This window comes from Folsomia candida, unplaced genomic scaffold (genome assembly GCF_002217175.1).
Source record: "Folsomia candida strain VU population unplaced genomic scaffold, ASM221717v1 Fcan01_Sc046, whole genome shotgun sequence".
NCBI lineage: Eukaryota > Metazoa > Arthropoda > Collembola > Entomobryomorpha > Isotomidae > Folsomia > Folsomia candida.
The window spans coordinates 101,302-115,930 of record NW_019091238.1 but is presented as its reverse complement, the minus strand read 5'-3'; the positions used below and the strand labels follow the sequence as shown (position 1 = coordinate 115,930).

At 40.2% G+C, this 14,629-nt stretch overlaps 1 protein-coding gene across 2 annotated transcripts; it reads right to left on the bottom strand.

Annotated features, from left to right (window-relative positions):
- Positions 1 to 8,962: 8,962 nt before the first annotated feature.
- On the bottom strand, positions 8,963 to 13,731 carry LOC110861851. 2 transcript variants are annotated; one of them, XM_035845084.1, is made up of 5 exons: positions 13,302 to 13,731; positions 12,442 to 13,192; positions 11,569 to 12,023; positions 10,412 to 11,088; positions 8,963 to 9,608 (listed from the first exon to the last, which is right to left on the bottom strand). In XM_035845084.1, the coding sequence occupies exons 3-5, from the start codon at positions 11,838 to 11,840 to the stop codon at positions 9,085 to 9,087; spliced, it is 1,473 nt and encodes a 490-aa protein (XP_035700977.1). In that variant the 5' UTR covers positions 11,841 to 12,023; positions 12,442 to 13,192; positions 13,302 to 13,731; the 3' UTR covers positions 8,963 to 9,084. The 2 variants fall into 2 exon arrangements, with proteins under 2 accessions (XP_035700977.1, XP_035700978.1); XM_035845085.1 differs by lacking the exons at positions 11,569 to 12,023; positions 12,442 to 13,192; positions 13,302 to 13,731 and adding an exon at positions 11,159 to 11,234.
- Positions 13,732 to 14,629: the final 898 nt, after the last annotated feature.

The window sequence follows — 14,629 nt, the reverse complement described above, 5'->3', positions numbered from 1 at the left end:
CGTACCAATCGGAATTTTTCTTGAGCAGATTTTTCACAATCTTCACTCCAGCTTCTATAAATCCATTGCTTTGCGGGTACCTCGGGCTTGAAGTTGTCGCGATGAATCCCCATTCACGAGAGAACTTGCGGAATTCCAACGAGTCGACGGGAGCAAACTGAGGTCCATTGTCACTCATTACTTCTTCAGGTACACCATGACGAGAGAACACGGCTTTACAGCAATTGATGACGCAAGTTGCTGTTTGATTGAGCAATTGGTATACTTCAGGATACCGAGAATAATAGTCTGTGATGATGATGAACCACTTCCCATGAGATTTGAAGAGGTCCATTGCAACGCGCTGCCAGGGTCGAGATGGGAATTCCGACGGAATCAGAGGTTCATGTCGCTCTCCTCTTTCCTTCACGCAGATTGGGCACTTCCGCACTACTTCTGCAATTTCCTCAGAAATTCCTGGCCACCACACAGATTCACGGGCACGGGCACGACACTTCACTACTCCCATATGACCAGCATGAAGTCGTCCCAGGAGCTCCTCTTGCATCGATGAAGGCATGACCAGTCTGCATCCTTTCATGAGGAGTCCGTTGCTGACAGAAAGTTCGTATCTTGAATTCCAGAACTTCTTCAGATCAGCATTCACTGGTGTCTTCTCTGGCCAGCTTTGGTTGCAGAGGAGAGACACTTCTTTCAGCAGTGAGTCTTCAGTTTGAGCTTTCCAAATCCGACTCAAAAATTCATCTCGTACAGGCAGTTGAGAGATGATGTGACACACGTGGGCCACCACTTCTTCTTCGAATTCCACATCTCCTTTGTGGTCTAGCGGTTGTGGACTCAGGGTGTCTGCAGTGTAGAGTAATTTTCCAGGCACGTACTTCACGTCGTAAAGAGTATCTCATCAGGCGTAGACGAAAACGCTGAAGTCGTGGAGAGAGATCATCCAAATTCTTTGAGACGAGAATTTGCAACAAGGGTTTGTGGTCGGTCTCGATCAGAAAATGAGAACCGGCCAAAAAATCTCGAAATCGTTCGCAGCCCCAAGTACTGGCAAGGGCTTCTTTCTCGATTTGTCCGTACCGTTGCTCAGCATCGGAGAGAGTACGGGAGGCGTAGGAAATAGGTCGTAGTTCACCGTCGTCCTGGCGCTGGAGTAGGCACGCACCCATTCCGTAGGAACTGCTGTCAGCCGACACGATAGTCTCCTTCTTAACATCAAAAAGAGCGAGAACTGGTTCTTCAGTCAAGATTTTCTTAATCTTCTGAAACGCTTTCTCTTGGGTTGGACCCCACACGAACTCATTCTTGGCCCGAAGCAGGTCATTCAGGGGTTGGCTCACATCCGCCATTCTGGGCACAAATCTTCCTAGGTAATTGGCCATACCCATAAATCTTCGCACACCCGGCACATCCGTGGGTCTTGACATTTTGGCGATTCCCTCCACTTTCGCTGGGTCAGGGCGAATCCCATTCTCGTCGAGGAGATGACCAAGAAACTTGACGGTGGTCACTCCAAACTCACACTTGGCTGGGTTGAGGGTGACACCAGCATCCCTCAGTCTCTTGAGAACGTCACGAAGTCTTGCATCGTGCTCCTCCATCGTCTTCCCCCACACTAAAATATCGTCATGATGCACTACACAGATTCGACCGCGAAGAATCTCTGACATCCTCTTCTGGTAAACTTCCGGCGCTGAGGTGATCCCAAACGGTAATCTCTTGTAGCAATAGCGTCCAAACGGGGTTAGAAATGTAGTGAGTCGTCTCGATTCTGGTGAGAGGACAATCTGGAAAAATCCACTATTTGCATCCAGTTTCGTAAAGTACTTGGCTCCAAAGATCTGGCCAAGCGTGTGCTCAACAACAGGCATCATGTGAAACTCTCGTTCAACATTCCGGTTGAGTTTTGTCAGATCAACACAAACTCTAATGTCACCATTCGACTTCGGCGCAATGACGACAGGAGCACACCATTCGGTCGGTTCATCCACAGGTTCGATGACGTCGTCGCGGAGAAATTCATCAATCTTCTCTTTCAGCTTGTCCATTAGTGGGAGTGGCACCCTCCTTGGGCAGTGGATCACGTACGGAACCGCATCGGGTTTGAGCTTGATCGTGTAGGGGTGGTCAATTTTTCCAAGACCCGAGAAGAGCATCGGAAACTCCTTCTCAACGTGGGCAGGATTTTCTGTTGACTTCGGCACCTCATCATTCCACACTCGATCAACTCGTCGAACAAGATTCAAGTCTTCACATGCTCGCAGTCCTAGCAGTGGTCGCTGCAGCCCTCGAATCACATAAACAGTTTCATTCACTTTTAACTTTCCATGGCTCAGTTCACACATAAAACTTCCCACAGAATTCAGAGATGATCCATCCGGTCCATTCAGTGATCGCGTCGGATGATCCAATTGGCGAGATTTCCACTTTTGATGGAAAAGAGTGAGTGGAATCACGGTGACGTCAGCCCCAGGGTCGAGCTTGAAGAGGATTTCGGCGTTGTCCACCTTCACCAGGGATGACCAGCGAGAGTCACGCGACTGGGCTGTTTCCAAAAAGCCGATGGTTCTGATGGATCCAACAAAACCACCTTCACGATCGCGCACTTCACCGTCCACATAATTCACTTTAACAGTCCCCTCTTTACTTTTGCACAGTTTAGAGAAGTGATTTTTCTTGCCGCAGGTCTTGCAATCCTTCCCCCATGCTGGACAGACTTCCTTCTTCATTTCATGGGTCCTCCCACAAAACTTGCAGTTCTTGGAGGAGTCGGACGACGAAGATTTTACAGACTTCGTCTTGGAGTTGGGCTTCTTCTCCTTCTCTGGCTGGGCCCCAACCCTTGCAAGATTAGTAGTAGTAGTCGTTTCGCCACGAAGATCTCGTTGCTGCCTCTTCACGGTCTGATGCTGACGGGACATCTTCACAGCTTTCTCCAGAGTGAGCGACTCGTCCAACTGCATCTTCTCGGCCAGATGACGATCACGCACCCCAACAACAATTCTGTCACGAATCAGTTCGTCCTTCAACTGCCCATACTCACAGTATTCAGAAAGTGAGTATAGCGAAGTGATAAACTCGTCGACACTTTCTCCGTTCTCCTGAACGCGAGAATTAAAACGCGAACGCTCATAGATTGTGTTCCGTTTAACGATGAAGTGAGCTTCAAACTTGGCGAGGACGGTGTCGAACTTCTTCTGGTCGTCACTGGAGAGCCCAAATGATAATAAGATATCATCCGCCTGGTCGCCCATAAAGTAGATAAGAGAGTTGACTTGCTCCACTTCAGTCTTGTTGACTAGGCCAGAAGCGATCCGGAACCTTTCGAACCGACGTTTCCATCGAGGCCAGTCTGAGGGAGACGAGAACGAGAATTGCTCAGGTGGGCACACTTGAAACACTGACGCTTTATCTGCCATCTCTATGCGCAGAGTAGTACTATAGTTCAACGTGCAGACACCGCAATAAACTTCCCCTCACAGAAATCACTGATAAGTCACCTTTTCGACATGACGGGAGTTCTGACCCGCTGCCACCATGTAGTGTAATGCGTGTGAGATGCTATTAAGGTAGCGTTGGCCATCGACACACCATTAACACTGATGTCGAAATCAGTCAGAGAGCAGGCACTGGAGAGTTACTATATACATGTCTTTATTCTCCAAGTAGCAGTTGGTGACTGACTGGGCAAGTGAGACGAGCACAGTCAGAGATACAGAAATATGAGACTTAACTATACCCAATGACATACCTTACACCACAGAAAAGGCCGGAGCTGAAACAAATTGTCGAAAACTTGTGAAGAAAATGTTGAAATCGACTCCCAGAAGTTTATTGTCCTGCATGAGGAAAACTACTGCTTCCTTAACCTCGAAGCGTCAATCGTGTAATGTTCTACTCATGTAGAAGTAAAAATGGCGTTCGTTCGAAATACAAATTCAAAACCAAGCAAAATTTCCAATGAAATATATAAAATGGCCGGAGATCGACAAAAATGGGAGCATCTCCGATCCATTAATTTCAACCAAGAATATGAACTTTGCACATTATTTGAACGAGTGTGTAATAAAGAGATTGACCCCCTCTATCAAAAACCAACACGTTTTATTTTGACCTGACATGACTACGTACCAGAATGCCAAAATAGTGACAGGGTACATCGGAGGGAAAAAAACTGATTTCTTCGAAAAAACAGACATCGTCCCAAACGTACCTCAATGTCGGTCCATTGAATTATTTTGGGCATTAATTGAGAAACAATATAGTCTGAAAGAAAGGACAAAGAAATTTCGAAAAATTTCTGCGGGTTATAAAGAAAATCATCATAGAAGTTGGTGAAACGAGTGGTTAAGCGCTCATGAGAGATCCTCGACAAAGTCTTCTCTCCGGTACGGAAGGGGTATTTGGACAACTGGAGGACTAAAAAACTTCGGTCTGGTCATCGTTAATATTCCACAAAAGTTTCGTTAGATTTGATTCGTGCATTCATTTTTTGTACGTTAAACTAGCTTGACACTTAACTTCACCGACCAGTCCATAATGCTCTCCCACAGAGTACACTTAGATGAAGGATCCATTCAAATTTACTAAAACGTTTGCAAATAGTTGTGCTAATTTTTCAGAAGTTCTCAAGTCCCAAACTTCTCTATGTGTTTAGTTACTTGATTTTTAGTCCTTATTTTAAGAAAATCCGTGAAAATATGTCGGGCTTCTGCATTGGAAGAGGGACAAAGGCTAAAGCTCTCCTCAGAGTTTTATGCGATATAATTGAAGCTATACACCTGGCTGGTAATTTATGTAATTTTGCTGTTACATTTTTTGACATAGCCATACACTGGCGCAGCTGGTTGGTCATACTTCTTACGGCGGGTGGGGTAGCCAAGTCAAATTACCCGCCATCATGTTCGCAATAATTCCTCCCCTCTTGTCAGTCGGCGTGGCCGTGAATGGGCTCAACTTTCTTTGCGGTCAGAAAAACTGGCAGAAAGCACAGCTGATTCTGTTCCTCTGGTTATTAGGCTGTCTAATTTTAAGCAATGCGCACATCGGAATCGTAATTACAAATGTGATCGCTCCACCGGACGTCTTCCCCAAGTGGATTTATTTCGATGAAATCGAAGCCGCGAATTTGACAAGGGTAAAACTTGTTATTTGATAATTTCATATGTACATGGTGGTTTAAAAGTCAGGCTACAATGGAAAATTTTTCAATGGGAAAAATTCGCAAACCTTCATTAGTGACCGAAATTTTGCCTCTGAAAGTCAATATTTTAAGAATTTTGTCATCAGTGTTCCATAAGTTTTGATAAAAATTAATAAAAATCTGAATTCAAAATCCGTGACTAATGGTAATTTACTAATTTTTCCCATTGAAAAATTTTCCATCGTAACCTGACTTTTAAACCACTCTGTATACATATATGTATGTATTCAACATTTGCGATTAATTTGCGTTTAACCTAATCAAGAAATTTCAAGAATGTTAAAGTGTTTGCGTAAATTTATATAAATGCTATTCTTCACACGTATATATGAATAGATCGTAATTCCGGCCGATAACAAAGATTATTTTAAAAACCACACCGCATACCGGATGAATTTTCTTTCGACATTGGCCATGCACTGGTTCTCCCTACTGGAGAGACGATGGGATGAAGAGAAAGCTAAACATAACTGGGTCTGCGTTGTTAGGCGTGACGAAAATGCAGGTATTAACTTGATTCAGCTGCTTTATGTTACAATTTTGTCCGTCCGACCATCCGTAGGCAGGATATATGAAGACCCATTCAATACGTATAACCGCACGTCGTTTTGGCCAATGTGCTTAATAATTCTTAATTTCTGAGAATTAGAATTAGAAGTTTGTATTTAATTTGGGACGGGAAGTTCAGAAATCGCTGCATCCTATTTACATATTACCCTACGGGGAGGATGACACTAATTTTTGGGTCAATGCGACCACCCAGTGGACGTAGTCGGGGTCAAAATCATACATATTTTTACGGAAATTAAATCTACTCATAGGTAGGTGAAACTCTTCCCGCGCTGTCCTGAGCACGGTGGGGCTGAAATGAGACTGAAGTTACTTTTTTCCTATGCATTTGCTACAGTTTATGAATTTTTTATAATTTTATAATTTCCCATCATTTGTGTTTGCATTTCTAAATTAGAAATTCTAATGATGTATTATCATTCCAGACCTCTGCCAGCATATCTGGGACACATACGATGAACTCGTGACCCTCCAGAAACTCGGGAATTATAACGAAGCTACCGGTTTATTGGGAAATTTTTCAACCTGCAACCGCTCCGCTTTGTTCGATTTTTCCAACCGCATTTCCACCCTGCTTCCCATCCTCAACGAAATCTCGGTCGCGCAGAGGTACACCAGGGGGCGCGAGTTTGGCGCTGCAAACTACTTTATGGCCTTTAAAGGCTTATCAGTTCTAAGAAAGCAGATAACTCTCAGATTACAGGGATGTTAAGTAGCGGAATTATCTCGAGGTGGACCCGACTTTGTGCAAGGTTTTGTCACGATTCAATCCCACTGAGACCATTTTATCAGCTCCGGAAGGAAAAAGGGTTTCAAAAACAAACACTTGGGAGTAATTTGGTCACGATTTTTCTAATTTGTTGTGCATCCTGTGCCCTTTGTTGTTTAACTTTGTTGTATGAATGGATAAGAGGGAAAGGATATGAAGAAATGATTATCAATTTGCGGCAAGGACGTATTAAGATTAAGCAACAGATAGCAAGATTCACGCACATATCAGTAAATTTTTGCAAAGGTGTGTTTTAGTGAAATTTTGTGCAAATTTTGGTTGGATGAAATCGCATCAAAATTCTGGCCTAGGAAAGAAGAGGAGGAAGGTCTATCAGTAAGCAGAGTTTTGACTTACAATGCGATGGTGCGAAGTGTATCCCTCCGATTTGGTTGATATTTTAAAATTGTGTGGTCCAAGTCAAAACAACCAATGCTTGTTGACGCAGTTTGTGCGAATTACTCAAAATATTGGAGATCATCAACCCATCGCGCAACTGCTTCAAGAAACGTTGGCTGCCTTGACGTGAATTTCATAATTCATAAATTTCAACACCCTACTGCACTTGTTTTGCTAGATCAAAGACAACGCGAAAGTACAGATATTTGCTACTGGAATAAAATGATGCAGCAAACACTAAAATTCATATGGCTCGTATCAATTTTTCGGCTACGCAAATGTAAATTGTAAAAATTTCAGCACATATTTAGTTGGTTACTTAATCTGACCGAACTATATTCAAACTTTATTTATTTATAAACTTACATATAACTAAGAATGTGTTTCAATTAAGATGAATTATTTAAAAAGTTTTAGCAATTTTTGTGCATATTTACTTGTTGCATAATATAAGCTTGCATTCACTTATGATGCACATTTAATTTGGTCGGTCGTGTCCCCCAACGGGGACAAGTCTACTTGTAATGATGGGTTTAATGCCACGTGAAATAAGGGCAAAACTAACATGCAAGCCTTTTGAAAAATACTTTTGTTACATAATTACATATGTATGTACAAAATTAATGGACGATTGCTATTGAAAAAAAATACTTAAGCATAATTTTATACTCGATGAATTGACTTAATTTGTGGTTCTAAATATTAGGAATTGACAGGCCCCGATCTAGGCCAAAATCTTACCTGGGCAAAGAAATTAGGCGCCCCTTGGTTTTTGGGGTCTTGCGGGTTTTGATGGGTTTTTGGGTAGCAAAAATGAGGAATACCCACGGATAGTTGGGGTTGTCGGGGTTTTCAAATTTAATGAAGTATGATAAATAAGCTGTAAAAACAATTATGTATAAAAGTTAATTAGTTATTTAAATCAAACTAATAACCAGCTTATTGAGATATTACTGAAAAAGCAAATTGTTTTAGCAATTGAGTACATGAAGCACTGACTCAGTTTACCCCCAAGACCCCGACTACTCGCAAAACCCAGGTAAAACCCCTGAGTATGGGTTTTCAATAGCAAAACCAAGGGGATTTCCTTACCCTGTAGCCAACCAATGCGAGTCTCGCATTGCGAGGTAGAACAGTTTTTATGTCATATAATTTATATTGCTCCCCAGCAGAAACTCTAAATGTATTGCCCGGCATATTATTTTAAACTTAACTTTTAGAGAATTTCCATGTTGAGCAAAATAGAAGTTAGCACAACTATTTCTTCAATTATTTATTTAACGTTTGGATAATTTTTAACGGGTGAAAAATTTAAGGTATTGCATGCAGAGAATTGGCTGGATTTTATGCAGAAAAACTTATGCCGGAACAATTTGTGCTTAAAATATTCAGAATTGTGCATAGTTGTACTAAACTTTCAGCAGAATATACCTGTCAGAAGTTTTACGCGGAACCGTTCATATTTTGTATGCACATACCATTGTCCACTTGTGTGGAATTATAATTCTACACAAGTGTTTTATGTCGAATTTGACATCAGTGTCAAATTCGACATACGATTTTCACCCCGAATGGAATAAATTTTATCCCATAATCGTGTCGTCCCCTGTTTTACTCAACCTTGAGTAGGATTACTTTCTTTTTAGAGTGTGGGTGAAAATTTAGAAACTGCACATTTCAAAATTTCGCAGTAGTGCATCAACAGAAAAATCAGTTGTCGCAATCAGTTGTCCAAAATTGATAAAAATAAAAGCTCAAAGCAAAAAATTTTCCAAATATGCAACAGGAAAATTCAATTATATCTAGTGTAAACCCGGGCGCCTATCGGCGCCCCCCAGGGGTTTGGCGCCCCGGGCAGCTGCCCGCGTTGCCCGCCCCTAAATCGGGGCCTGGGAATTGAATACAAAACAGTTTTAGAAACGTACATATATCTATGTACATATTTAGGTATGTGTATTACTGAAGTAAAACAAGGTTTAGATACTTGCGTAAGTAAACAAAAAAGATACATAAACACCAAGGACATATATTAGTTAATTTATTATTCTAATAACTTATACCATGTACATAAATAAGGACACGAATGACACCTGGCATATTTATCATATTCCACATAACTTAATTACATATTGCTGCGAATCAATTACTCAAAAATTTCAATTCCAAATCTCTTCAAATCCATAACAGTTTCTTCTCCAAAAACAGAAATAGCTTCTAAGCATCCGAACAAGCGCAATGCCTCAGATTTTAGAATATCTACTTGTTTCTTCAACTCAAAAATGTGCTGGTCTACAATAATTTCCATGTGGCATCGGATCAAATTAATTCGAAGAATAAAACCATAAACACCATCCCCTACTCGGTCGGCGACTCTAAGGCAGGACTGGAGTAGGTAAGCACATCTCTCATACTGCCCAACCCCGTAGAGTGATTCACATAAAATTTTAATGGAATTGTGCAGCAGACAAGTGTTATACGTTGGATTTGATTTACTCAAATCTTCCAATATTTTTATTAGTTTCAGAGATTTCCCAATCTTCGCCGGATCTACCAAATAGTCCTTCTTGCTCCAATTATGTACTTGCTTCATTATTTCGGTCCGACGATTTTTTACGAGTGCCGATTCTTCAGAATCCAACCGGCAGAGGTGGCACGTACACAAAAATTCTGAAAATATTTATAATTATCACATTACATATACATAAAGCTCTCCTTCGATAACATTTTTTTCTTAGGAGGACAACCCTTCACCGACAGAATCTCAGATCTTGATGCCCTTTGGATATGTTGTAGCCCTAGGTGAGTCTAGCAAAAGTGAAGAAGGATTTCATTCCATGGCCCCTTTTGCGCCCGCCACACCCACTCAAAGGTGCGAAAAACACGAAAAATACCCTGTTTTCGTTCATTCAAAAAATCACCAAAAATCCAATTTTGATCGGATTTTCATAATTTAAGCGTTTTTGTGATCTTAGATAGTGGCTTTATCATATCCCAAAGCAAACTCAATTTTTTTAATTTTTTGAGTATTTTAGAAAGTTTCCTGACCAGGGCCAGGACCTGACCAGGCCTTCGAAAAAATCAAAATTTCAAAAAAAATTGAGTTTGCTATTGGATATGATAAAGCAACTATCTAAGATCACAAAAACGCTTAAATTGTGAAAATCCGATCAAAATTGGATTTTTGGTGATTTTTTGAATGAATGAAAACAGGGTATTTTTCGTGTTTTTCGCACCTTTGAGTGGGTGTGGCGGGCGCAAAAGGGGCCATGGAATGAAATCCTTTTCCACTTTTGCTAGACTCATCTAGGACTACAGCATATCCAAAGGGCATCAAGATCTGTGATTCTGTCGGTGAAGGGTTGTCCTCCTTAGTTTAACAAATCTGTAGTTACGTAAACAGATTTCATGATGCGACTTGCGAAATAGAGAGGAAAAATTTATGCAAATATTTGAAAAAAAAGTTTTCCTACCATGTGCCTTAAAACAGTTTACTCTTTTCTCAAAATCACGTCCCGGGTTGATGTAATGGACCAGCATCTCGTCCCCTTTCTTCACCTGGGTTGTGGTCCTCATCACCATATAATTTTCGTAAACGTACCACACCACATTGGCCTCGGAACAGGAATGATTAAAAAATGATGGCATCACCCAAATCCCAGAATATTGTCGATCTCCTTCCTCTAATTCATCCGTTCCAAACCAATTAATCGAAACGATACGGTCGATACGTTTCATATCGAGGCAGGAAATGTGGCCATGATCCTGATTCAAATGTCCAAGATCTTTTCCTGCAGTAAGGGCATAAATCACTTTTCCGAGAGATGGCTCCATACGAATTTTGTTTGCAATTTGAGCAACAATTTGATCATGGCCAGGCTTCATGTAGGCAGATTTTGAGTCGAAATTGTGACTCAGATAGAGTTCAGAGGGTATCGAATTTTGAGTAAAGTAACCGAATGCTCGAGTGCAAAGTAGAGGTGTTCCTGCAGGTATGTCGTGAGTCGCATGTACGCCACGACCTTTATCGGCGACGTTGGTGAGGGTGAATGGACCATCTTCAATTAGTGGAAGGAGGGTGGTGTCTATTGACGACTTTTGCTGTGGGATGAACGCCATTAGTTGGGATTTTGTAAGTGATGCACTCGACCTGCGCAAAATGGTACAATTTAAATAATTTAGAGACAAATCGTAGTCTGCAGAGAGGCGATAATTTGTACCATAATTTTCCCGGGTGATTAAAGAGACGCATTTTTACGATGGATACTTAACCAAAAATTCCAGCATTATTTAAAACTAAATAAAAAAATAATACATAATAAAAAATCTAATAAGATTGTAAAAAATAGTTTCATAAAAAAATATTTTAAATTTGGGCAACAAAAATAGGTAACTTTTTTGTATAGCTTGACGAATGTTTAGTGTACGAGTTATTTAAAAAAAATTATTTTCTATTCGAGTAAAAGGTCGTCTGCTTAATCATTACCCAAAAACTGGGACATTCAAAGGTAGCAATTAGAAATTGTCGCCAAATTAATTAGCGTGCAATTCCAAAATAATATTGGAAAATTATTATTTTTTAAGTTAAATTTTAACTATTTAGTTTTGAATAAGTATTTAGTTAACTTACGCCCGACCCTGCGCCAGTTTCATCAATTTTTCAAACTCCTTCAATTTCTCAGCGCTTGCGTCTTCTCCAAATTTCTTCAGTATATCAGTCAGAACCTGAACGGCTTGTTCATGGTGACCCAATCCTAGTAGTGCCTTCACTTTGCGATAGTGACACTTCTCATTCGTCCCATCCAATTTTAATCCCTCTTCTGCCCATAGTATGGCCTGTTGTAGGCATTCGTATGCTAAACAGACGGCAGACCGGTTGCTAAATATTTGCCTTTTGTTCATTTTCGTTGGAATATTCCAATGCCAAACTGTAGAAGCGATCCGCGTCGGTGTATCTCTTAGCGACAAATGCTTTGTTACCCGAGGTCCTCAAAATGTTGAATCTTTCTTCATCTGTGGAATATTGATCCCAAAATGGTAAAATGTGTCGGAATGCGGATGGAATTTGTGACTTCCAGTTAAGATCTAAAATATATTTACAAATGAGAATCATTTCAGTTTAACTTTGACCTACTATTTTCTAAGCTTTCAAAGATTGTCAGGGAAATGGATCTTTAATTTTATCTGTAAAAATTCTCTGTAAAAATTTCGGGATTAGTTGTTTATAAAATCAGTGGTCAAAGCCGACGGGCCGCAGATAGCATTTTACGCGCAACCGCCGCAATTAATTCTAATTTCCTCTTCATGTAACATTGTAATTGCCGTAGGAAAATCGTTCAAAGACGGCTCCCCAAATTGGTCGGCGTTAACCTCTAAATCCAACTTGCAAGATTTATCCCCCCCCTCTGAGGTATTTCAATTAATGGCTTGTACAGAACCAAAATTACTCTAACCTACTACCAGAACAATTCTCAGGATTAATTTGATTTAAAATATCACAAACCTGGAAACCTTCTTCGAAATTCTTTTTCGCTCATAAAATCCACCTCGGCCGGATTATCACATCGAATCACGATACCACCACTCGCAGTAGACTTCCACCAAGGATTTCTAACTACCGAATACATCCCGAGAGGGAGCACTTCCTGAAAATTCGTCGTGGCAACGGAGGACTCCACAGAGTAATTGTACAGCGCCAATTTCATCCCCAACTTTCCCACCGGGTCATCCACCACAGTTTCAATCCCAACAACTTTGGACGCCTCGGAAATGATGCGACAAAGTAGAAACTTTCCCCAGAGCACGGTATTCGGATTTTTCGCCAATGTCGCCAATCCCACCCGGTTATTGTCAGATAACTCAAAATTTCCAGCATAATTTTCTGGGAGGCTGTGTAACGTTGTTGTTGACGTCTTTGTAATCGTAGCTGCCGAGAGAGCGGAAGAACGTGTCTTGTTTTGTTGAATGTATTGTAACTGTCCAAAAATGACTAACTCCTTGTTCGTGCATAGTTTAATCTTGTCCTCCGTCACGACTGGGTTTTCAATATTGCTTTTCTCCAACTCCAGTAGAGTGGACAACTGATTAATATCATTTATTTCGCCAGGAGGGGATCTCATCGAGGAGAGGGAGGCAGGTAGATTTTTCATCAGTTCGTTAATATTGATAGACATGATTTTTTTTTCTTTTTTGATGACGTTTGTGGACAATAAAGCAGTGACTGGTCTGGAAACGGGAAGAACTCAAGTTGTTAACTGAAATATTAAGATATTTAAATAATAAATAAATATATGTATACAACTGTCAGACTTAAGTATGTATCTAGGTCAATAATTTATTTTAAGGTGCGAAATATTTACATACCCACCACGATCGCGTTAATTACATAAAATTCCAAGGTAGTAGGTCTACCACAATTATTTAAACAGTTTATAAAACTCAGTACACAATAAATTACACACACAATATTTAATTGAGATTTACATATTACTGAGAATTGATAAATGATATTAAAATTATTCTTCAGCCTGGTTTAACTGGCGTGAAAAAAGTCGTGTTTCAATGTGAACTATCCAAATAATAATGTGGTTAGTAAATATGTATGTAGGTTAAAACAAAACTTAAATATTGCATGCACAAGGGAACGTGTAAATATTTTACTCCATATGCAATCTGCTAACATGTGATCAATTTAAGTACGTGCAGAAGAATGTACATGTACGTAAATATAGTTATGTATGTATGTATACATATATGCAGCTGTATTGTTTGTATTTGCTAACGTTTACCGTTGTAGGGATTCAGAACGTAAAATGCAAGGACAGGATACGCACCACCGAATCACATGCAAAAGGGAAACCATTGAGACTCGTGTATTATGATTTGCATGAAGTGAAAGCAAATACCGTAAAACCTCTATTTATAGCCCTATTCTAATTTTAGCCGGTCTCCAAATATAGCCGGGCCTAGAGACCAATATTTCAAAATTTTAGCCGGGTCTCTAATTATGGCTTCTCTTGTCCGCTGTGTCCCGTTTATAGCCCATTCAATAAAATTGTTGCACATTATGCTAATCAACGAACAAGTTGAATTAAATACTCATTTTTACCTATTAATTTTGAGTGAAGTTAATTATGAAAAAATCATGACATAAAATTTAAAAAACCTGCTAAACCTCGTTTAAAGATGTAGAGTGAAAGTTTTGGGCGTAAAAAAGTTTAGCCGGGTCTCTAATTATAGCCGGTCTCTAATTGTAGTCGGTCTCTAAGTGTAGCCGGGTCCGTGACCCTCAGTTTTGGATTTTAGCCCCGGCTATAAATAGAGTATTTACGGTATACACATTTTCGTACATACTTTGTTCATCGATTGTTGAGAGCGTATGAAGATCTGCAATTCTCACATGTATCCATACATATGTACATGTTTCATATTTATTTAACATTAAAGTATTTAGGTTAGTTATTTTCCATAGCCTTCTCCATAACGGATGTTTATTGCGCCGACTTTTATTGGACCTCTGTCAGCTCGTTTTTTGCATTCCCATTCTTGAGAGTAAGGTTTGCACTTCCTTACTATTTAGGTCAGACACTTGAAAAGTGTGGTGTGGTAAATACATTTATTTATATATATTTTACGATGCGTGATGTTTGTAAATCATGTCGTATGTCTACAATAAATAATAAGTCGATTGG

Bases quoted from the DNA above. Each gene is read 5' to 3' on its own strand.
- LOC110861851 (XM_035845084.1), bottom strand. From the start codon at position 11,840: ATGAACAAAAGGCAAATATTTAGCAACCGGTCTGCCGTCTGTTTAGCA. The intron at 11,089-11,568 runs GTAAGTTAACTA...CATTTTGCGCAG, and splicing joins AAACTGGCGCAGGGTCGGGC to GTCGAGTGCATCACTTACAA. The intron at 9,609-10,411 runs GTAGGAAAACTT...AAATATTTTCAG, and splicing joins AAACTGTTTTAAGGCACATG to AATTTTTGTGTACGTGCCAC.